Source organism: Coregonus clupeaformis, chromosome 13 (genome assembly GCF_020615455.1).
Source record: "Coregonus clupeaformis isolate EN_2021a chromosome 13, ASM2061545v1, whole genome shotgun sequence".
In the NCBI taxonomy this organism is placed as follows: Eukaryota; Metazoa; Chordata; class Actinopteri; order Salmoniformes; family Salmonidae; genus Coregonus; species Coregonus clupeaformis.
Window position 1 is genome coordinate 31,772,414 of NC_059204.1, and position 26,026 is coordinate 31,798,439.

The following is a 26,026-nucleotide window of genomic DNA, read 5'->3' on the forward strand; positions in this document are numbered from 1 at the left end:
GAAATGTAAATATATTATTTCACTGTTTACAGCAGGTCTCCTGCTACCCAGACCTGTCTGATCAACCTGATAGGGTGCCGTGGGTGTGTCCAGTTTACACCTGTGCAAGTCTGTGTGTGTGTATAGCAATGGAATTAAACATCCAACCAATGCCTCAAGTGTTGTGCTGTAGGTCCACCACACACCCGAAGGGTTGTGGGGTCCTGTCCAGAAACAACCCCTAACCCTTACCCCTAGACACTGAGAGAATTGGACAGATTTGGACAGGTAGAGAATTGGACAGGTGTAAAGCAATACCGCCAAAATTCCACCAAGCCTATCAGAGGGTAAGGTGGAGCTCTCACCATGTCACCACCCATCAATCCCTTGTGTCCTTCATTCCTCACCTCCCTCTCAAAGCACATTGGGGGAGCGGAGGGCAGGTTCCTCCCCTCGGGCTCCAATGTACTTACAATGAGAGGCAAGGAGTGGAGGAAACAAGGACAGAGGAAGCAAGAATGTGATGTCTAGTTTGCACACACAAACACACACACACACACACACACACACACACTGCTTCAAGAGTTTACTGATTATAATATTATTATTATTATTATTATCAAACCATTTTGAAATGTTGACCCTGATGTCACACATTGGTCCCTTTATTTATAGAAAGACCCATATACTTTTTTATCTTGCCAGCTATTGGTGGATGTTGGCTTTCAACTATCATCGTTAAAAAGAATAGGCCTCCGATGTGAGATGAGAACCGATAATTGGTCCCTAGATCCCCCGGAATCGGGAGCCCTGAGCAGCTCGCCAGCTCCACACACCCATCCCTTCTTTAGCAGTTGTCCCCATTACACAGAACGACTCTGCTGACAAACACAGGCTTTGGTTCTACTGTTTTCTGAAGCTGTTCCCAACACGGAAATAACAGGAGAGGCAATAGAGCTGTGTCGGCACCAGAGTCCAATACTGTGTAGCTCTAGCTAATTGGCCTTTGAGAGAGAAAGACTGCTAGTGTAGCGCTAGCTCCAGGAACTTGGCTATGATGTATGGACGTAGGCCTGGCCTGTGACATTGGAATTAAAAGGAATGAATGGAGAGAGCTGAAGGGGTGAGGGTTATAAATGCTTGCCCTTTGACGAAAGCAACTTTCCTCAATGAGGCTGAGACTTCTATTAATAAGTCCTCGAAATGGAGCTATAGTAGATCATTTATAGATTATTATAGATTTCTATTCAGCATTCTTTTACTTGTTTGAATCATTGATTAGTCTTGAATGCCGACTCACACCCTGTAGTCTTGAATGAACATTCTCTCTCATTTGAGAAATGCAATCTATTGGAAGAATTAAGCCATGCAGGGCTACAAAGAAACCATAGAAATATAATAAATAGAACAGGCTTGGAAGCGCTAACCCTGGTAATTTGACTGATAAACTCATGGGTACAGTCGCAATGGCTGCCTGGTATTGTGGTGCAATAATTCCCATGGTATTTTGGAATGTTCTATCAACTGATGCTGGATTGCCATGGTAATGTAGAATGTTCAATTAAATGATGCTAACTGATGTGGCTCATGCAATGGAATGTACAGTTGATGTTGGAAGTTTACATACACCTTAGCCAAATACATTTAAACTCAGTTTTTCACAATTCCTGACATTTAATCCTAGTAGAAATTCCCTGTTTTAGGTCAGTTAGGATCACCACTTTATTTTAAGAATGTGAAATGTCAGAATAATAGTAAAGATAATTATTTATTTCAGCTTTTATTACTTTCATCACATTCCCAGTGGGTCAGAAGTTTACATACACTCAATTAGTATTTGGTAGCATTGGCTTTAAATTGTTTAACTTGGGTCAAACGTTTCGGGTAGCCTTCCACAAGCTTCCCACAATAAGTTGGGTGAATTTTGGCCCATTCCTCCTGACAGAGCTGGTGTAACTGAGTTAGGTTTGTAGGCCTCCTTGTTCGCACACGCTTTTTCAGTTCTTCCCACAAATGTTCTATAGGATTGAGGTCAGGGCTTTGTGATGGCCACTCCAATACCTTGACTTTGTTGTCCTTAAGCTATTTTGCCACAACTTTGGAAGTATGCTTGGGGTCATTGTCCATTTGGAAGACCCATTTGCGACCAAGCTTTAACTTCCTGACTGATGTCTTGAGATGTTGCTTCAATATATCCACATAATTTTCCTTCCTCATGATGCCATCTACCAGCAAAGCACCCCCACAGCATGATGCTGCCGCCCCCGTGCTTCACAGTTTGGATGTTATTCTTCGGCTTGCAAGCTACCCCCTTTTTCCTCCAAACATAACGATGGTCATTATGGCCAAACAGTTCTCTTTTTGTTTCATCAGACCAGAGGACATTTCTCCAAAAAGTAAGATCTTTGTCCCTATGTGCAGTTGCAAACCGTAGTCTGGCTTTTTTATGGCGGTTTTGGAGCAGAGGCTTCTTCCTTGCTGAGCGGCCTTTCAGGTTATGTCGATATAGGACTCGTTTTACTGTGGCTATAGATAGTCTTGTACCTGTTTCCTCCAGCATCTTCACAAGGTCCTTTGCTGTTGTTCTGGGATTGATTTGCACTTTTCGCACCAAAGTACGTTCATCTCTAGGAGACAGAACGCGTCTCCTTCCTGAGCGGTATGACGGCTGCGTGGTCCCATGGTGTTTATACTTGCGTACTATTGTTTGTACAGATGAACGTGGTACCTTCAGGCATTTGGATATTGCTCCCAAGGATGAACCAGACTTGTGGAGGTCTACAATTATTTTTCTGAGGTCTTAGCGGATTTCTTTTGATTTTCCCATGATGTCAAGCAAAGAGGCACTGAGTTTGAAGGTAGGCCTTGAAATACATCTACAGCTACACCTCCAATTGACTCAAATTATGTCAATTAGCCTATCAGAAGCTTCTAAAGCCATAACATCATTTTCTAGAATTTTCCAAGCTGTTTAAAGACACAGTCAACTTAGTGTATGTAAACTTCTGACCCACTGGAATTGTGATACAGTGAATTATAAGTGAAATAATCTGTCTGTTGTCACGGTGCTGTGTATGGGTGTGGTGTAGAATCAGGCGCAGGCAGCAGAGGGTAAGTCCAACAAGACTTTACTGAGCACTAAAATAAATCCAAAACAGCCCGGAGGCAAAAAGACGCACACAGGCGTAACTACAAGCGCACACACAGGTGCGTAAATCTCTCCTCACACAACAAGGAGGAAGCTCAGGAAAAAATAGCGTACCGACACGGGTAGCGCAACCACGACACGAACAATTACACACAACACAAACCTAACAACAAGGAAACTAAATAGGGTGCTAAATGAGACCTAACACAAAACAGGTGTGACTAACAGACAAAACCAAACAAACAAGAAACATCGAGCGGTGGCAGCTAGAACTCCGGAGACGACGACCGGCGAAACCTGCCCGAACAAGGAGGAGGAGCCGCCTCGGCCGAAACCGTGACATCTGTAAACAATTGTTGGAAAAATTACTTGTGTCATGCACAAAGTAGATGTCCTAACCGACTTGCCAAAACTATAGTTTAACAAGAAATTTGTGGAGTGGTTGAAAAACGAGTTTTAATGACTCCAACCTAAGTGTATGTAAACTTCCGACTTCAACTGTATTATTTGTAATGTCAGTTGAGTTGACTTAACAAATCACAGCACAGATTGAATGGTACACTTCTTGCTTTTACTTCCTGGCATCATGGGTACCCTCAACATTTCTGCCAGTCCACCCATTATGCCGTCATTGACTTGAATGGAGACCCCCTTTCTATTTATTTTATTTCTATGTTCAAATCAAATCAAATCAAATCAAATTGTATTGGTCACATGCGCCGAATACAACAGGTGCAGACATTACAGTGAAATGCTTACTTACAGCCCTTAACCAACAGTGCATTTATTTTAAACAAAAAAGTAAGAATAAAACAACAACAAAAAAGTGTTGAGAAAAAAAGAGCAGAAGTAAAATAAAGTGACAGTAGGGAGGCTATATATACAGTAAAATAAAGTGACAGTAGGGAGGCTATAAATACAGGGGGGTACCGTTGCATAGTCAATGTGCGGGGGCACCGGCTAGTTGAGGTAGTTGAGGTAATATGTACATGTGGGTAGAGTTAAAGTGACTATGCATAAATACTTAACAGAGTAGCAGCAGCGTAAAAAGGATGGGGTGGGGGGGCAGTGCAAATAGTCCGGGTAGCCATGATTAGCTGTTCAGGAGTCTTATGGCTTGGGGGTAGAAGCTGTTGAGAAGTCTTTTGGACCTAGACTTGGCACTCCGGTACCGCTTGCCGTGCGGTAGCAGAGAGAACAGTCTATGACTAGGGTGGCTGGAGTCTTTGACAATTTTGAGGGCCTTCCTCTGACACCGCCTGGTATAGAGGTCCTGGATGGCAGGGAGCTTTGCCCCAGTGATGTACTGGGCCGTACGCACTACCCTCTGTAGTGCCTTGCGGTCAGAGGCCAAGCAGTTGCCATACCAGGCGGTGATGCAACCAGTCAGGATGCTCTCGATGGTGCAGCTGTAGAATTTTTTGAGGATCTGAGGACCCATGCCAAATCTTTTTAGTCTCCTGAGGGGGAATAGGCTTTGTCGTGCCCTCTTCACGACTGTCTTGGTGTGTTTGGACCATGATAGTTCGTTGGTGATGTGGACACCAAGGAACTTGAAGCTCTCAACCTGTTCCACTACAGCCCCGTCGATGAGAATGGGGGCGTGCTCAGTCCTCTTTTTTTTCCTGTAGTCCACAATCATCTCCTTGTGAGCTCCATGACATCATGCTGACGATTCTTAGCAGATTCATTAACCCTCATGCTACCAACATATTTTACACACATGGATTATCAACTGGGGTCATTTTGGCCCCAAAAAGAAACTATGGAAAAAGCAACAATAATAGCAAAATATTAACTTAATTCTTATTAAAACATAATTAGACATGTAAATAATGTTATCTGAAATAAAAAAGATCCAAAACAGACCGTTATTTTAGCAACATGACAGTTAATTTGCATATTCTGCCAAACAAAAATGTTCCCTTAAATAATGTGTAGCCTTTTTCCCAAGGCAATCCATATTAATACTAAATAGCTGATTTACCATCATTTGATTGTAGGATCATTTAGTTTTTGCTATTTAAAGGAGAGATAGACTAAACATTTTATTTTATTGAAAAATGTGATTCATCCATTGATCCTGAGAGACAATTACCAGAAATATGGCTTAGTTTTCTATATTTACTTACCCCACTGCCAGCATTAGCATCGCTGCTAGTGAACCCATGGGAGTGGTAAGGCCTATGGCAGGATGCTTAAAAAAGCATGCTCAAATCCTGAATGTCACTTCAAACCAAATGTTATAGCAACCCAAATACCATAAGAAGTTACACATATAGAATATTGGAGGATATTATACGAATTCTGGTATTTACATAACATTTCCTGTAGAATAACTACATTTCAAATAATACACACCAATACAGCACTATGTGTACATTCAGAGGGTAGCTGGTTTCTGCATTACAGTTCTACCAAGTATTCATACCACTGACAGACTTTTATGAGCTCAATGACTGGAAGTCTATGGGTATCTACTAGCATGCTAGCAGATACCCATAAACTTCCAGTCATTGCGCAAATGCTAGTTAGCATTGGCTTGCGAAACTACCTCTAACTTCCTTCATAATGGACACAGAGACATACAAATGGTATCCACTAGTTCATCTGACTCTGGGGAAGTAGATAAAGGGCCTCATTGCCAAAATCACAAAATATCCCTTTAAGGAGTTTTGGAGATCATTCCACATGAGAGGTGCAAAAAAACTGAAAGCAGATTTACTTAACTCCGTGGAGATTGAAGGGATCTCCAGGGTTAGCCATCCCTGAGTCCAGGTCTGGTAATTTATACGTCTGAAGGTAAGGTATGGCGGAAGTTTATGCAAGGCTTTATAGTCTAAAAGAGCGCAATGCATCAATCTATGAGTCTTCAAAGAGGGACAGCCTACTTTCTGATACAAAATGCAATTATGTGTACTGAACCTATCGCCTGTAATAAAGCACAATGTGCTATGATAAACTGCGTCCTATGGCTTCAATACAGTGGCAGCTGCATTCATATAGAAGATATCACCATAGTCAATGACCGAAATGAATGTTGACTGAATGATTTTGTTTGCTATTTAATGTTCCTATAAAATAAGCCTATTTTAATTCTTAACTTCTTAACTAACTCATCAACATGCTTTTTGAAAGATGGCTTTTCGTCAATCCAGATGCCCAGATATTTATAAGTGGGGACACGATCAATGAGGGCATCATCCAAAGTGCGTATGCATAAATCATCAAATACATTTTTACGTGATTCAGTATGAAAAAAATTATAATAATGTATGCACTCACTAACTGTAAGTCGCTCTGGATAAGAGCGTCTGCTAAATGACTAGAATGTACAAATGTAATTCGGAAAATAACATACAGTGAGGGAAAAAAGTATTTGATCCCCTGCTGATTTTATACGTTTGCCCACTGACAAAGAAATGATCAGTCTATAATTTTAATGGTAGGTTTATTTGAACAGTGAGAGACAGAATAACAACAAAAAAATCCAGAAAAACGCATGTCAAAAATGTTATAAATTGATTTGCATTTTAATGAGGGAAATAAGTACTTTTTTTTATCTTATGTACACTTCAACTGTGAGAGACGGAATCTAAAACAAAAATCCAGAAAATCACATTGTATGATTTTTAAGTAATTAATTTGCATTTTATTGCATGACATAAGTATTTGATACATCAGAAAAGCAGAACTTAATATTTGTTACAGAAACCTTTGTTTGCAATTACAGAGATCATACGTTTCCTGTAGGTCTTGACCAGGTTTGCACACACTGCAGCAGGGATTTTGGCCCACTCCTCCATACAGACCTTCTCCAGATCCTTCAGGTTTCGGGGCTGTCGCTGGGCAATACAGACTTTTAGCTCCCTCCAAAGATGTTCTATTGGGTTCAGGTCTGGAGACTGGCTAGGCCACTCCAGGACCTTGAGATGCTTCTTACGGAGCCACTCCTTAGTTGCCCTGGCTGTGTGTTTCGGGTCGTTGTCATGCTGGAAGACCCAGCCACGACCCATCTTCATTGCTCTTACAGAGGGAAGGAGGTTGTTGGCCAAGATCTCTCGATACATGGCCCCATCCATCCTCCCCTCAATACGGTGCAGTCGTCCTGTCCCCTTTGCAGAAAAGCATTATGTTTCCACCTCCATGCTTCACGGTTGGGATGTGTTCTTGGGGTTGTACTCATCCTTCTTCTTCCTCCAAACACGGCGAGTGGAGTTTAGACCAAAAAGCTCTATTTTTGTCTCAACAGACCACATGACCTTCTCCCATTCCTCCTCTGGATCATCCAGATGGTCATAGGCAAACTTCAGATGGGCCTGGACATGTGCTGGCTTGAGCAGGGGGACCTTGCGTGCGCTGCAGGATTTTAATCCATGACGGCGTAGTGTGTTACTAATGGTTTTCTTTGAGACTGTGGTCCTAGCTCTCTTTAGGTCATTGACCAGGTCCTGCCGTGTAGTTCTGGGCTGATCCTTCACCTTCCTCATGATCATTGATGCCCCATGAGGTGAGATCTTGCATGGAGCCCCAGACCGAGGGTAATTCACTGTCATCTTGAACTTCTTCCATTTTCTAATAATTGCGCCAACAGTTGTTGCCTTCTCACCAAGCTGCTTGCCTATTGTCCTGTAGCCCATCCCATCCTTGTGCAGGTCTACAATTTTATCCCTGATGTCCTTACACAGCTCTCTGGTCTTGGCCATTGTGGAGAGGTTGGAGTCTGTTTGATTGAGTGTGTGGACTGGTGTCTTTTATACAGGTAACGAGTTCAAACAGGTGCAGTTAATACAGGTAATGAGTGGAGAACAGGAGGGCTTCTTAAAGAAAAACTAACAGGTCTGTGAGAGATGGAATTCTTACTGGTTGGTAGGTGATCAAATATTTATGTCATGCAATAAAATGCAAATTAATTACTTAAAGATCATACAATGTGATTTTCTGGATTTTTGTTTTAGATTCCGTCTCTCACAGTTGAAGTGTACCTATGATAAAAATGACAGACCTCTACATGCTTTGTAAGGTGCAGTCGTCCTGTCCCCTTTGCAGAAAAGCATCCCCAAAGAATGATGTTTCCACATCCATGCTTCACGGTTGGGATGGTGTTTGATTGAGTGTGTGGACAGGTGTTTTTTATACAAGAAGCCCTCCTGTTCTCCACTCAATACCTGTATTAACTGCTCCTGTTTGAACTCGTTACCTGTATAAAAGACACCTGTCCACACACTCAATCAAACAGACTCCAACCTCTCCACAATGGCCAAGACCAGAGAGCTGTGTAAGGACATCAGGGATAAAATTGTAGACCTGCACAAGGCTGGGATGGGCTACAAGACAATAGGCAAGCAGCTTGGTGAGAAGGCAACAACTGTTGGTGCAATTATTAGAAAATGGAAGAAGTTCAAGATGACGGTCAATCACCTTCGGTCTGGGGCTCCATGCAAGATCTCACCTCATGGGGCATCAATGATCATGAGGAAGATGAGGGATCAGCCCAGAACTACACGGCAGGACCTGGTCAATGACCTGAAGAGAGCTGGGACCACAGTCTCAAAGAAAACCATTAGTAACACACTACGCCGTCATGGATTAAAATCCTGCAGTGCACGCAAGGTCCCCCTGCTCAAGCCAGCGCATGTCCAGGCCCGTCTGAAGTTTGCCAATGACCATCTGGATGATCCAGAGGAGGAATGGGAGAAGGTCATGTGGTCTGATGAGACAAAAATAGAGCTTTTTGGTCTAAACTCCACTCGCCGTGTTTGGAGGAAGAAGAAGGATGAGTACAACCCCAAGAACACCATCCCAACCGTGAAGCATGGAGGTGGAAACATCATTATTTGGGGATGCTTTTCTGCAAAGGGGACAGGACGACTGCACCGTATTGAGGGGAGGATGGATGGTGCCATGTATCGCGAGATCTTGGCCAACAACCTCCTTCCCTCAGTAAGAGCATTGAAGATGGGTCGTGGCTGGGTCTTCCAGCATGACAACGACCCGAAACACACAGCCAGGGCAACTAAGGAGTGGCTCCGTAAGAAGCATCTCAAGGTACTGGAGTGGCCTAGCCAGTCTCCAGACCTGAACCCAATAGAAAATCTTTGGAGGGAGCTGAAAGTCCGTATTGCCCAGTGACAGCCCCGAAACCTGAAGGATCTGGAGAAGATCTGTATGGAGGAGTGGGCCAAAATCCCTGCTGCAGTGTGTGCAAACCTGGTCAAGACCTACAGGAAACGTATGATCTCTGTAATTGCAAACAAAGGTTTTTGTACCAAATATGAAATTCTGCTTTTCTGATGTATCAAATACTTATGTCATGCAATAAAATGCAAATTAATTACTTAAAAATCATACAATGTGATTTTCTGGATTTTTGTTTTAGATTCCGTCTCTCACAGTTGAAGTGTACCTATGATAAAAATTACAGACCTCTACATGCTTTGTAAGTAGGAAAACCTGCAAAATCGGCAGTGTATCAAATACTTGTTCTCCCCACTGTATATACCTATATACAGTGGGGAGAACAAGTATTTGATACACTGCCGATTTTGCAGGTTTTCCTACTTACAAAGCATGTAGAGGTCTGTAATTTTTATCATAGGTACATGTCAATTTGGCATTTTAGAACATATTTCATGTCTCGTTTGAAATGCTGTGGTTGGTTGATATAAATGTAAATAAAGGGTTAACCTTTGATGCAGTTAAAAGTTTAGATTTTCTATTCATCCACTAGGGAGAAGCTAGTCTTTGTAAAATATCTCCCCCAGTACAAAGGTGAAGTCTGAGTCAAATCATATTTCTCTCAATATAAAAACATTTTCATTATCTTTGCACACAATTTTCTGTAGATCTTCTTTTCAATATCCCAATAATCTATGCGATCAATTAATGCATCTCTAAACAAAACGTTTTTTTTGTGTGCAATTCCTCAGTTCTCCCTCTGTTTTATGATTTCTATGACCCTTTAGACCCAATGTCTATCACCTATGATCCTTTTTTCCGTGCTGTGTGTGTGTGTGTGTGCGTACGTATGTGTGTGTATATGCATGCGCATGTGTGCATGCATGTGTGTGTGTGTGTGTGTTTGACATACTTGACATCTAACCAGCGACCTCAGTAATCCAGTAGTAATCCTATCTCTCCCCATTGAAACATTCCTGGTTCCGTACATATATTGTACCTGTTCCTTTTCCAGAGCTGTACAAACTGACAGATATACAGTATATATGTGTAGATCTGAACCAATGTACACCAAATCAAATATATTATTCAAAAGCCCTTGGTGTTAAAGGAGTGGATGTGTATGTTTAGTAGATGCATGGGGATAAGTGAAGGGATTATAGAAGTGACCGGGGACTTTGAATTCTGAGATTGGGCCACCTGCCCTACTACCGTGAATGCTATAGGAGCAGTTCTCTAAACACTCTCCTAGAGCAGGGTCCCTAGATAGAAAGCGACACAAAGTAGGTCATAGCCTCTGCAAGCCTTCTGTCGCCTGGCCAACACTGTATGGTCTGCATTGTGTTGGTTTACCTAACGCTTCGGGGGGAAGTTTCCCCTACCCTTACAGAAAAAACAGTTCATGTGAAATCATGTTTTTGAAACACTTCACGTGAACACGTTTTCTCATGTGCAGTTTCATGTGATCACATGTTGCTTTACATGTTGTCACGTTATCACATTAACTTCACATGTGATCACATGAAATTCATGTGATTTTTTTCCAGATCTAGGATCTGCTTTCCCTCCCCCAATCCTAACCTTAAACATAGGGAAAATGCTAAATTGATCCCAGATCAGCATCTAGGGGCAACTTTACCGTACACCTTATACCCAACACCATAGTTGCATTTGTGTAGAAACAGCCTGAAAAGTAGGGCCGCAAACATGTCCCATAACTTCACTCCGTCTGCTCATTTGGGTCAGAAATCTCCTGACAATTATTTGATGTCCGCGCTGTGTTACGAAACACAAGCCGAGTGTATTAAGCCATGCTGAATAGATGAAGGCTTAACAAAATCAGTGCTTTGTGGCAGAGTGTTGACACTCTCTATCCCATGCAATCTGGTACACTATATTTGATCCCACTGTGTGCTATTGTGCCACTTCAGCCTGAGGTTGTACAAGCACAAGCTGCAGTCTTTTTTTAATGTTTTACTTGGATTCATTTAACTTTAGGAATTTCCTTGGACACATTTTAAATACAAGAATGAAAGCATAGATGGTGAGTAAACAGAGTGAGACTGATTGGAGTGGGAATTTAGGGTTAATCCGCGTTCATCCGTGTGTGTATACAGTGAGGGAAAAAAGTATTTGATCCCCTGCTGATTTTGTACGTTTTCCCACTGACAAAGAAATGATCAGTCTATAATTTTAATGGTAGGTTTATTTGAACAGTGAGAGACAGAATAACAACAAAAAAATCCAGAAAAACGCATGTCAAAAATGTTATAAATTGATTTGCTTTTTAATGAGGGAAATAAGTATTTGACCCCCTCTAAATCAGAAAGATTTCTGGCTTCCAGGTGTCTTTTATACAGGTAACGAGCTGAGATTAGGAGCACACTCTTAAAGGGAGTGCTCCTAATCTCAGCTTGTTACCTGTATAAAAGACACCTGTCCACAGAAGCAATCAATCAATCAAATTCCAAACTCTCCACCATGGCCAAGACCAAAGAGCTCTCCAAGGATGTCAGGGACAAGATTGTAGACCTACACAAGGCTGGAATGGGCTACAAGACCATCACCAAGCAGCTTGGTGAGAAGGTGACAACAGTTGGTGCGATTATTCGCAAATGGAAGAAACACAAAATAACTGTCAATCTCCCTCGGCCTGGGGCTCCATGCAAGATCTCACCTGGTGGAGTTGCAATGATCATGAGAACGGTGAGGAATCAGCCCAGAACTACACGGGAGGATCTTGTCAATGATCTCAAGGCAGCTGGGACCATAGTCACCAAGAAAACAATTGGTAACACACTACGCCGTGAAGGACTGAAATCCTGCAGCGCCCGCAAGGTCCCCCTGCTCAAGAAAGCACATATACAGGGCCGTCTCAAGTTTGCCAATGAACATCTGAATGATTCAGAGGAGAACTGGGTGAAAGTGTTGTGGTCAGATGAGACCAAAATCGAGCTCTTTGGCATCAACTCAACTCGCCGTGTTTGGAGGAGGAGGAATGACCCCAAGAACACCATCCCCACCGTCAAACATGGAGGTGGAAACATTATGCTTTGGGGGTGTTTTTCTGCTAAGGGGACAGGACAACTTCACCGCATTAAAGGGACGATAGACGGGGCCATGTACCGTCAAACCTTGGGTGAGAACCTCCTTCCCTCAGCCAGGGCATTGAAAATGGGTCGTGGATGGGTATTCCAGCATGACAATGACCCAAAACACACGGCCAAGGCAACAAAGGAGTGGCTCAAGAAGAAGCACATTAAGGTCCTGGAGTGGCCTAGCCAGTCTCCAGACCTTAATCCCATAGAAAATCTGTGGAGGGAGCTGAAGGTTTGAGTTGCCAAACGTCAGCCTCGAAACCTTAAGATCTGCAAAGAGGAGTGGGACAAAATCCCTCCTGAGATGTGTGCAAGCCTGGTGGCCAACTACAAGAAACATCTGGCCTCTGTGATTGCCAACAAGGGTTTTGCCACCAAGTACTAAGTCATGTTTTGCAGAGGGGTCAAATACTTATTTCCCTCATTAAAATGCAAATCAATTTATAACATTTTTGACATGCTTTTTTCTGGATTTTGTTGTTGTTATTCTGTCTCTCACTGTTCAAATAAACCTACCATTAAAATTATAAACTGATCATTTCTTTGTCAGTGGGCAAACGTACAAAATCAGCAGGGGATCAAATACTTTTTTCCCTCACTGTACCAGGTTTAAGCCTTTATTTTAGATAGTCTTGGACATGTACACAAGAATACTTGGGGTACTGATTGAAGAATCACCTTGCCCAAAAGTCAAGCAAATAGCGAGGTACTGCTCAGCTTCAACGGTTAATGGCAGAATGTTTCTATATTGTGGAGATGGTGTTTTATACCCTGATGCAATATTATGACAATTAGGCTGTTTATGACTCACAGGGACTCATGGGTCAAAAAAACAGTGTAATCTCGAAAATAGTTAGTTTCTCTGTACTCACAATGTTTCATTGTGGTTTCAGTTATTCATTTCCAATTAAGCTTATTCTACATTTACATTAGCCTATTGTATTGTAATAACCTAATATAATGATACTTAGTGTGTGTGTGTTTCCTCAGATGAGGGAGCGGAGCAGCTCGGAGCCCAGTGGGAAGGACCAGACACCGATCAGTGTGAAAGTCTCTGAAGTGAGTACCATGTGGACGCCCCTCTCTGCCTACCACACATACACAATCCATGTCTCAATTGTCTCAGGGCTTAAAAATCCTTCTTAACCCATCTCCTCCCCTTCATCTACACTGATTGAAGTGGATTTAAGAAGTTATATCAATAAGGGATCATAGCTTTCACCTGGATTCACCTGGTCAGTCTATGTCATGGAAAGAGCAATGTTTTGTACACTCAGTGTATGTCCTTTTTAATTCTGTGGTGCTACGCTACTGGCCTCTTGTTGTTAAAGTGAAGATTCTCCACATTATCTGATGGCTGGTGAGCTGGCAATGCCAGCGTGATCCAGAATCTATTCACCTATCATCTCTCAGGTCAACAGCAAAGGTTAAACACACATTTAAAAAATGGCCAGTCGACAGCAATGTTTCGGAGACCCAGAGGGTCCGACATCAGCGGCTTCCCCACTGCGGGGCCAGAGGGGTTTTTATGAGGGAGACAACACCGAAGGTTGACTTAAACTGTTGATGGCTTTCCAGGCAGTACCAAGAGGCAGTATTATGGACAGGCTTTGAAGCCCAAGGTGTGAGAAAACACACAGGCTTGTTTACTAGGCTCAAGGCACAGAGCTTTTATCACCGGCTGGAGATAAAAAAAAATTCCCCATAGTCAATTATGGTAGTTTCTTATTGCAATATGAAATTCCTAATATTTTCATAGAAATCGGATAGAAAAGTCCAATAGAAAAGGGAGCCCTGAACTAGAGGAATAGAAAAACAACATGGAACAGAGAGAGGTGGCCGGAGGAGTGAAGGTGTGTACTGTAGCATGAGAAATCTGTCGAGGCTTAGTCATGTTGTGTGGCTCCTGAACAGGTGATTGTTTGGATACAGAGCTTGCTAGAAATAGGAGAGCTTAGCTAATAATTGCATCCTGTTTCTCAAGACCCTCATCTCCCTCTCTCTCTTTCTGTCTTTCTCGCTCTTCATGCACCAGTTTACACCTTTCCTCACCCCATCTCTCCCTTCCTATCGCCCCCTCCTTTCTCTCTCTCTCTCTCTCCCTGTATGTAAGGCGGTGAGACTAGCAGTAATTGCCACCTCTCGCCCACACAGCCAACCCCAATGCCTTCACAGAGCCAATCACTCTGGTGGGACACACTCGGCCCAGAAGTTTTGCTTTGGAACTTGACAAGCATGATACAGAGAGTCTCCGATTATAGGCCCTATCTAATCAATTTCCATGTATTTTTATCAGACCTAACCAGTTTTCCATGATTAATTAAAAACATACTGCTCATTGGGAAAGTGAGCAGTATGTCATTGCAACTCATTGCATTGCTTTTATTTTAATGTGCGGTTAATTGTGTTTAATCTAAACAATGTATATTTCATAATCATGTTGTGAACATTACATCACAAATAACCCAATAGCCTTGCCATAAAGCATTAATACAAATTAATACAAATCTTACAAGCCACAGAAGTGATCTGGGCAAAGGTGCAAATGAGCTACAATTTTGTTAAAATTCAGAAGAAAGCTCTAGTTCCATAGTCTGGGCAACAAGAAGCTCAGCGAAGTACATGAGATTATCCCTGCACAAGGGCGGGGGATGTGGTCTAAGGGCTTGAGACCAGAATAAAGTGATTATATCATCTAACTATTGTGACGGATCAGCTTGTCCGAAACACCCTAACACAGGCATGAAATGAACAGACCGGAGGCAGTGGTTGTGGTTCCTTTTCTTTTGTATTGTCAATAAACTGGTTTTCTTTCACCCAACAAAATGATTCCAGTACAGGGTAGTGTCCAACGCTGAAACAACAGCGGAAAAAAATTAATAAAAAATAAACTAAGCAGTTGACCAAAAGGCAGTGGCCAAAAAGGGAAAACAAAACAACAAAAGGCATCACCCGTCTTTAGACTATCGTCTACACATAATATTTACAGGGGGAATGCTTCTCTCTATTTATAGGCTGCCTTGTTTAACAGAGAGCCAAGGTGCATCAGATGAAGAAGCTTTCTCTGGGGTAGGAAAGTACGATGTCCTCACAGGTCCCTGTGTCTGTTCCCAGCCTTGAGCTCATCTCCTGGCACACCTATATAGAGGGAGACACCACACAATTAGTGGGCCCAGCTGTGTACTAATTGTCTTCACACTGAGTACCTATCACCTGAGGAGGGTGCTGTCGTGTCGTCTTCCTCCGGCCGGTCACAGAATTCTCACATGCCTTCCCTCCCAAGAGCAACCCAGAGGGGCGTGCGCCAGACGAGACCTCCGGGTCTCGACGGGATAGCGCGTCTGCATTGCCGTGTGCTCTCCCCGATCGGTGAACATCCTGGAAATTAAAGGGTTGGAGCGACAGGAACCATCTTGTTATTCGGCCGTTCGTGTCTCGCTTACCCGCCATCCACTGGAGGGGCGCATGATCTGTGACCAGCCGGAATCGCCTCCCCAGGAGATAGTACCTAAGGTATTCCAGGGCCCACTTAATTGCCAGTGCCTCCCTCTATATCGTTGTGTACTTCCTCTCTCTGTCGGACAGCTTGCGGCTTATGTATAGGACGGGACGTTCCTCCGCCCGTTCCCTTGAGACTGTACGCTGGAGGCGTCGGTGTGGACGGTGAAGGGCTGCTGGAGATCTGGGGCTCTCAACACCGGCTCTGAGCACAGCGTGTCTTTAAAAAAAAACATTTTTAGTCATTTAACAGACGCTCTTATCCAGAGCGACTTACAGGAGCAATTAGGGTTAAGTGCCTTGCTCAAGGGCACATCGACAGATTTTTCACCTAGTCGGCTCGGGGATTAGAACCAGCGACCTTTCGGTTACTGGCACAACGCTCTTAACCACTAAGCTACCTGCCGCCCTTTGAGGTGGAGGAACCCCCCCTAGGCTTCAGATGTCCATACCACCCTTCAGATGTCCTGACTCACTGTTATGATGAGTTTCTCGGGTATTCAAGTAATCAAGGATGTAAGAATATAGTTAGACACTTTGTAGAAAGTGAATACAAATATTTTATTAGTCGGTACCGGGTTAGATACAACAATGGGCAGAGCTTTGCCTTTTGCTGTTTCCAACTCCCGAACAAAGGTCCACTCTCCCTTTATATACTCTTGGTTATCCTTCCTTTCACATACATTTGGCAACCATCATGGTCACTCCCTTTCTCTGTTGTTATTACCCTTTGCCCCAAGTCATTATAGCCTGTCCATCAATCATACTATCATAAACATCACTAATCTCCTTTGACATAAGGAATGTAGACTCCATGGCCCCAAACCAATTATCTTGTAACTCTACCTCGATCTTCACTATCCTATGACCTGACATCATAACACTCACCCTGTAGTTGACCGGGGAGACTTGCTCTGGACATGAACGGCATGCCCTGGTCGGTCAGGATGGTGGCCGGGAGTCCCACTCGGGAGAACATGAGGTACAGTTATTTTGCTATGGCTTTCGTTTCCATCGACCTCAGGGAAATAGCCTCTGGGAACTTCGTTACATAGTCCACCACCACCAAGATGTACTCCATGTCCGTGCGCCGAACGTGGCAGTGGTCCCACCAGGTCCATGGCTATGCGCTCAAATGGGGTCTCTATAATAGGGAGAGGGATAAGAGGGTTACGGTATGTTCGCTTGGGAGCAGTGCGTTGGCAGGTGTCACAAGATTTGCAATACTTAGCGACATCTTGGGTAATCCTCAGCCAATAGAAACGCCCCAGCAACCGTTTGGTGGTCTTCTCCCTGGCAAGGTGGCCCCATTGTACATGTGTATGGGCCATGTATAACACAACATCCCTGTATGAACAGGGCACCATTAACAATTCCTGTTCTACCCCTCTACGTTTGGCCACCCAGTACAAGAGACCCCGCTTGATGGCGTAATAAGGAGTGGTTAACTCACCTTCCGAGCCGATACTCCTCCCATCTATCCTCTTCACCTTCCGCATAGCCTGGCGAAGGTCGGGGTCCCGGTGTTGGGCGGTTCCGAATTGGCCCATTAGCTCTTCCGACAGGGTGAAGTTGTGCGTGTTAGGGCAAGGGAGGGGGTGCTCCTGGTCGGGGTTGGATGACTCCGTGCCAAACCCCCTCCAGGTGCTCTCTCTCGATGACTCCTGAAACACCTGGCGTAACTGGTCCCTCTGGAGCTCGTCGACTGGACTCAGGATGGGGGTCTGGTTAGATCCGGTTCCCGCCAGGTTGCTCTCGTACCCCCCCAGGTGTCTTCCTCCATGGTCTCCTGGAACAAGTGCCTCAGTCGGTCACCGGGGGAGTCTCCTTCTCCCCCCTGGCCTGACGAGGAATCCCGGTTGCCCTGCTACGCCTCCTTGGCTTCATCCCTTCCCATGCGGTGTGCGCCAACGAGAGCGTCTCCGGGTGGGCTCTGAGTGTGCCAGTGCTTGGCGATTAGGGTTGTTTGGTCTCCGTGCTCTATCGGGGGCACTCCCTCGCCGCGCCTTCCTCTACAGAAGCTTGAACAGGGGGCAGTCCCTAGTAGCACCAGTACCTTCATTTGGGGAACAACCCCGACGATCAGGGTGGTCTTCCCGGCAGGGGTATGGAAGCTGACTCGGGCTGTGGGATAGCGTTTGGTGTCCCCGTGGATGCAGGCTCCCGCGGTTTCCATCTCGAGACGGGGCGCGTTGGACAGGATCTCCTCCCGTACCAGAGACACCATGCTTCCCCCGCACACTCCACTGGCTTCCAGCTGAGGCTCGCATCTACTACAAGACCATGGTGCTTGCCTATGGAGCTGTGAGGGGAACGGCACCTCCTTACCTTCAGGCTCTGATCCTACACCCAAACGAGGGCACTACGTTCATCCACCTCTGGCCTGCTAGCTCCCCTACCTCTACGGAAGCACAGTTCCCGCTCAGCCCAGTCAAAGCTATTCGCTGCTCTGGCACCCCAATGGTGGAACAAGCTCCCCCACAACGCCAGGACAGCGGAGTCACTGACCACCTTCCGGAGACACTTGAAACCCTACCTCTTTAAGGAATACCTGGAATAGTATAAAGTAATCCTTCTTCCCCCACCCCCCATAAAAAAAAAGGTGGTTGTCCCACCGGCTATCATAAGTTGAACGCACCAATTTGTAAGTCGCTCTGGATAAGAGCGTCTGCTAAATGATGTAAATGTAAATGTAATCCGCGGCAGCCCTTTCCTCAATGTCGTAGTACGCCGCCTGTGCTTTACCTGTGAGCAGGGGAACCAGGAGGCCCGCCCAGTCGTCCTGAGGCCATCTCTCTCTCTGCGCCATTCGTTCGAAGGCCAGAAGATAGGCCTCCACATCGTCGTCCTCCGACAGACGTGGAATCAGCGTGCTGACGTTGGGCCTCCTACGATCCCTGGGAGACGGGCGGTCTGCTAGTTCAGACCCGAGGAGGTCTAGGGTCTCCTGTTGGGCGATGGCGCAGGCCGTTAGCTGACGTAGCAGCTCTTCGCTCATGCCTATCAGCGGTTGTAGTGGGTTTCCGAAAGATAAAAATAATCACAGCCACCGGAAAGGGGATTGATTGTGGTCTTGCCTCAAGGTTCCTGCATTCTCCACCAGTTGTGACGGATCAGCTTGTCCGAAACACCCTAACACAAGCGGGAGGCATGAAATGAACAGACCAGAGGCTGTGGTTGTGGTTCCTTTTCTTTTGTATTGTCAATAAACAGGTTTTCTTTCACCCGACAAAATGATTCCAGTACAGGGTAGTGTCCAACGCTGAAACAACAGCGGAAAAAAATGAATAAAAAATCAACTAAGCAGTTGAACAAAAGGCCGTGGCCAAAACGGGAAAACAAAACAGCAAAAGGCTTCACCCGTCTTTAGACTATCGCCTACACATAATATTCTCTCTATCTATAGGCTGCCTTGTTTAACAGAGAGCTAAGGTGCATCAGACGAAAGAAGCTTTCTCTGGGGTAGGAAAGTACGACATCCTCACAGGTCCCCGTGTCTGCCCCCAACATCGAGCTCATCTCCTGGCACACCTATATAGAGGGAGACACCACGCAATTAGTGGGCCCAGCTGAATACTAATTTTCTTTACACTGAGTACCTATCCCCTGAGGAGGGTGCTGTTGTGTCGTCTTCCTCCGGCCAGTCTCTGAACTCTCACACTATGGAAACATAGGTAACGGCAGCTTGAGTTGTACCATGTCACTGTTTGGAGTTGCACTACTTATTTTGCCTTTTGGGTAGGCCCTTTTTTTTTGAGAATCAAAGTTACTACCTGGAATGAATTCCGCACAGTGCTTTAAAGACATGCAGACCTTTTTGATATAGGTGTGTTAGAGCTGGGCTGGAACAAAAGCCTGCATACTTATTCTTGTCCATCCCTGATCTCAAATGTATTCTACTTCAGACGTTGTCTCCATGTCATGAAAAGGCCATGGTCAAGGTCAAACACTAAAGTAAACTAAATACAAACCTGTCTCTCTCATGTCCTGACTTCTGTATGCGTGTATCCACTGTATCAGTTACACCCAGAATTCACAATACCTCACCTATACGTATGGATGAGAGCACAGCAAAGGAAGTTAAATCGTTCCCCCTACATAATGTAATCCGGCGAAGCCGGCTTGAGTCCCATCTGCTGAAAAGATTAGCCCTAGTAAACACCCCCTCTGAGCTGTGCGTGTGAATAGACAGTCAGTGCATTTGTGAGTGGAAGGCACTGCTATGTCCACAAAATGAAAGCGGTAATCAAAGTGCTCTACTGTGAGGAACTTCAACCAGAGGACCAATCGTTCTACAGGCAGCAGGTAAACACCAGAGTTAAATATGAGAGAGAGACACTAATGATAACTCTGTAATAGGGTTGCCACGATACCAGTACCGCGATACTACAGATGTTGGATTTTAATTTGATCACGCTGTTGCAGGATAACTTTAAAACTTTTAGTGTATTTGAAGGTTTATAATAATAATAATAATAATATGCCATTTGGCAGACGCTTTTATCCAAAGCGACTTGCAGTCATGCATGCATAAATGTTTTGTCTATGGATGGTCCCGGGGATCGAACCCACTACCCTGGCGTTACAAGCGCCGTGCTCTACCAGCTGTTTAAAAAGGCTTCTGAAATGTGTAATTTCCACATTGAAATTTCAGACTTGATTTTCCCTTACGAAAAATGTATCAACCCCTACAAAAATGTCCATTAATTATAATCCACATAATAATTCACATTTCCTGTTGCTGCAGGTTTATGTTTCTGCTGTAGCAAACTGGCTCAAATTAAGGTCCTACATCTGTAGGAAGTGAGTAAGGAAAGGAAACATTAAGCAGATTTTATTTCTTGAGGTAAACAGTACTAATGTTAGAAAAAACAGCCTTATGTTGTCACTCAGAGTGAGTCACATTTGTTTATTTAGCAAATAACACACACTATTCTACAAAAGTAGGTTTTAAAGAGTGAAATCTTCTTTGTGTTTTCCTTTTTGCCAAGGAAAATCTGGTATTGTATCGTTACAACAACACTACTCTGTAACCTTATCCCACCTCTAGTCCTCTCATGTCCAAAGCAGCGTCAATGGGCTCACTTCTGACCAAGTAAGAGTATTTATTCTTAATAGTCAGGCTCAGTGAGAAAGAGCCAGATTATATTTTTAGGTAGGGCAAGAAAGTTCTAAATCATGTTTTGAAGATAACTGCCAGATAATGTCATTTTAGACTGCTGTCAGCTTGCACGTGTGTTTGTTTGTTTGAAGTAATCCAATGATTCAAATTATTTCTAACTAGTAATAGACACAGTTTGCTCATTTGTCTGCATTTTGTTTGTTAGCTTAGCTCTAGGGCCTTGAGTGAAGCATTTCAGGAGCTGCAATTCCTCTAAAATCATGTAATACTATTTAATAATAATAATGTATGTTGTGAAAAAGTATTTTCCCCCTTTCTAATTTTCTGTAGTTTTGCATATTTTTTTATACTGAATATTATCAGATCATCAACCAAAACCTAATATTATATGAAGGAAACCTGAGTGAACAAATAACACAACAATTACATACTTATTTCATAAACAAATAACCAAAGAAATTATACTTATTTTATTTATTTAATTAACAAAGTTATGCAACACCCAATGCCCCTGTGGGAAAAAGTAATTGCCACCTTTAGCTGCAATGACGGCAATCAAACGCTTCCTGTAGTTGTTGATCAGTCTCTCACGTCGCTGTGGAGAAATGTTGGGCCACTCTTCCATGCAGAACTGCTTTAACTCAGCGACATTTGTGGGTTTTCAAGCATGAACTGCTCATTTCAAGTCCTGCCACAACATCTCATTTGGACGAGATGGTTCCCATTATGTCTGGCGAAAACCAAACACTGCATTCCACAGTAAGAACCTCATACCCAAGGTCAAGCATGGTGGTGGTAGTGTGATGGCTTGGGGATGCTTAGCTGCCTCAGGACCTGGACGACTTGCCTTAATAAAAGGAACCATGAATTTTGCTCTATATCAGAGAATTCTACAGGAGAATGTCAGGCCATCTGTCTGTGAGCTAAAGCTGAAGCGCAGCTGGGTCATGCAGCAAGACAATGATCCAAAACAGACAATCAAGTCTACATTGAAAATGGTTAAAAAGCAACACATTTGAAGTTTTATAATGGCCTAGTCAAAGTCCAGACCTAATCCCAATTGAAATGTTGTGGCAGGACTTGAAACGAGCAGTTCATGCTTGAAAACCCACAAATGTTGCTGAGTTAAAGCAGTTCTGCATACAAGAGTGGGCCAAAATTCCTCCACAGCAATGTGAGAGACTGATCAACAACTACAGGAAGCATTTGGTTGCAGTCATTGCAGCTAAAGGTGGCACAACCAGTTATTGAGTGTAAGGGGGCAATTACTTTTTCACACAGGTGAATTGGGTGTTGCATAACTTTGTTAATTAAATAAATAAAATAAGTATCCTTTCTTTTGTTGTTCTTTGTAAACTCAGGTTCCCTTTATCTAATATTACATTTTGGTTGACGATTTGATAACATTCAGTAAAAAAAAAAAAAGCAAAAATAGAGAAAATCAGAAATGGGGCAAATACTTTTACACGGCACTGTATGTATGCACGCATGCCTGCAAGTCGCTTTGGATAAAAGCGTCTGCTAAATGGCTTATATTATTATTATTATTATTATTATTATTATTATTATTTTTATTATTTGATTTTTTATTATTATTATATTATGTAAAGGTCATGCATTTTCTTGGTGACTGTCTGGCTAGTTAATATGAATATGTCATAAGAGTTGCAATAGTGACTACTGGTATCAAAGTCAAGATGAACACACAATATAGGATTCTTCTCCTCCTGGTTTGTTGAGAAAAGTGTTTCATACATCAAGAGTTATTGGGTCTCCATCATGGACAGCCAATGTGTGGGCCTCGAGGAAAAAAAGGGCTGGTGTGTTAGAAATGCCCGGCTGATTTCTGGTCCCAGTCCGTCCCTGGTATCCATTGCGTGTTGTGGGCAGCCTCCTCTGAAAAGCCATTATGCTGCTTATTAGGAAAGACAAATGCTGTTAGTCAGTGTGTGCTGTGACCACATGTTTGACCTGGCTCCCCAGAAGGGGGTCTGCGTGTTTGTGTTTGACCTTTGACTCAATATTGATTTGTTGCTATTAGGATGTGACCTTCGTTTTGGCCAAAGTATAATGTCATGTCACCCTTAGACCTTAAGGGAGATGGCTGTGTATCTTCTGCTGAGCTCAACAACTCATTGTAGTGCATGTGTGGGGGGGGAGGCAGAGATGAGCTGCATCCCTCTGTTTGACATTTCACACACTTATCACTCTCAGCTGCAGTTCCAGAACAATTTGATCTTGGTTAAATATAAAAAACAGAGTGTTGTATTACCGTAAATAGAGTAGAGTTTTATATTTTACAGTAAAATTACTAAACAGTGAAGCAATACATTTTTTGTATGGGTAATTCAACCAAATTATGTTCTCATGGAATTTCAAAATAAATTCCAAAAACTAAACAAAGTCAAACATCAAAACATTGCTGGCCGGTTGAATAAACTTGCCTACTGTGTATGTTTTCAAAATACGTTAGCACACTGAGCTAAAGTCTAGGCCTTAGCTCTTGGCGCAAACAGGGTTGTTCAAGGTTACTCATCATAGTCTCGCCGTACCAGACCACAAACCATATTCTTGTTTAAGAAAGGCTTGACGTCTGGCATTGTTTGTGGTTCCAAAGGGAAAGCACTTCAGGATGGAGCAGTCGAATCACTAAGGCCAGAATTCATTCAAAGCACCTTCTAGACATAGATATAGAACCCTGATATATTATTTATGATTCTAGCACTGTTAAAGTGCGTTCTAGCGCTGCACACTGAAATACTGACAATGCCCCTTTTTAAGCAGTGGTTCCCAACCTTTTTCGGTTACTGTACCACCAACTGAATTTTGCTCTGCCCAGAGTACCCCTGAAGTTCCCCCTCATGCATTGTACCAGTAGGCCTATGGTCTCATGAGTCTTCTCAAGTAGCCCCTTTGTCCTAGTACCTCTGGTTGGGAACCACTGTTTTAAAGGGAATTTCCCCGACGTTCGTAGAGATCGCATTCATTCAAGACAAGAGCAATGCTTTTGATGGTCAATCTGCGTTTGATTGAGGTTTGAAACATAGTATTTTCCTATTGTCACTGTGCAACATTAGCTATACTAGAACTTACTGCATATCCAGCTAAATTTGCTTTCAAGCCATCGTCTCCCCTTTGGAGGTTACCGGTACATCAGTTTCAGCTGTTGTTCTCCAGTGGCAAACAAAATCCTACACATACAGTAGCTTGCTAGCGTCGTCTTTGTGGTGCATTCGTGCAAAACTCTAGCCAGCTTGCTAGCTAGTGTAAATTCACTTGTAAACTCACTTCTCTCTCTCAGCAACCTATCGATACACAGCTATTTAAAAAGCGAACTGTAGAAAACATCAAGCAAATATAATTTGTTGTAGTATGTCTAGCTAGCTTTGTTAAGGACTGTTTTTAGACCAAAACTTTGCCCTTTCTGTTGTGAAATATCTGCCTCCAAACCTTTACTGTGAATCACATAAACTGACCTGCTCACCTGGAATTTAATTGAAGAGCCACATTTAAAAAACACACACACACGGATGTGCACACACACACACACACACACACACACACGCAGGCACACAAACACACACACACACACGGATGTGCACACGCACCCACACACACACACGCACACACACACACACACACACACACACACACACACACACACACACACACACACACACACACACACACACACACACGCAGGCACACAAACACACACACACACACGGATGTGCAGACACACACACGCACATACACACGCACGCAAACACACATGCACACAGACACACACACAGACACACATGCACACCCACACACACACACTGAAATACTTGGTCACACATCACAATAGATGATCCTATACCATTGTAAAAACATTGGTTGTTATAACCATGTTCAGAACTACTGTATAAGTACACATTGTTACATACAGTGGGGAGAACAAGTATTTGATACGCTGCCGATTTTGCAGGTTTTCCTACTTACAAAGCATGTAGAGGTCTGTAATTTTTATCATAGGTACACTTCAACTGTGAGAGACGGAATCTAAAAATCCAGAAAATCACATTGTATGATTTTTAAGTAATTAATTTGCATTTTATTGCATGACATAAGTATTTGATCACCTACCAACCAGTAAGAATTCCGGCTCTCACAGACCTGTTAGTTTTTCTTTAAGAAGCCCTCCTGTTCTCCACTCATTACCTGTATTAACTGCACCTGTTTGAACTCGTTACCTGTATAAAAAACACCTGTCCACACACTCAATCAAACAGACTCCAACCTCTCCACAATGGCCAAGACCAGAGAGCTGTGTAAGGACATCAGGGATAAAATTGTAGACCTGCACAAGGCTGGGATGGGCTACAGGACAATAGGCAAGCAGCTTGGTGAGAAGGCAACAACTGTTGGCGCAATTATTAGAAAATGCAAGAAGTTCAAGATGACGGTCAATCACCCTCGGTCTGGGGCTCCATGCAAGATCTCACCTCGTGGGGCATCAATGATCATGAGGAAGGTGAGGGATCAGCCCAGAACTACACGGCAGGACCTGGTCAATGACCTGAAGAGAGCTGGGACCACAGTCTCAAAGAAAACCATTAGTAACACACTACGCCGTCATGGATTAAAATCCTGCAGCGCACGCAAGGTCCCCCTGCTCAAGCCAGCGCATGTCCAGGCCCATCTGAAGTTTGCCAATGACCATCTGGATGATTCAGAGGAGGAATGGGAGAAGGTTATGTGGTCTGATGAGACAAAAATAGAGCTTTTTGGTCTAAACTCCACTCGCCGTGTTTGGAGGAAGAACAAGGATGAGTACAACCCCAAGAACACCATCCCAACCATGAAGCATGGAGGTGGAAACATCATTCTTTGGGGATGCTTTTCTGCAAAGGGGACAGGACGACTGCACCGTATTGAGGGGAGGATGGATGGGGCCATGTATCGCGAGATCTTGGCCAACAACCTCCTTCCCTCAGTAAGAGCATTGAAGATGGGTTGTGG

At 43.7% G+C, this 26,026-nt stretch overlaps 1 protein-coding gene across 11 annotated transcripts in view; it reads left to right on the forward strand.

Moving 5' to 3' along the window:
- LOC121579246 (disks large homolog 2) overlaps positions 1-26,026 on the forward strand; it is a 336,409-nt gene that overhangs the window by 45,196 nt on the left and 265,187 nt on the right. For all 11 annotated transcript variants that reach the window (XR_006002882.2, XM_041893670.2, XM_041893672.2 and 8 more), the window contains one exon: positions 13,393-13,461. Coding sequence is in view for 10 of the 11 variants with exons in the window: in XM_041893670.2 (XP_041749604.2) it covers positions 13,393-13,461 (69 nt within the window). In the remaining variant the exon portion in view is untranslated. The remainder of the gene's footprint in view (positions 1-13,392; positions 13,462-26,026) is intronic.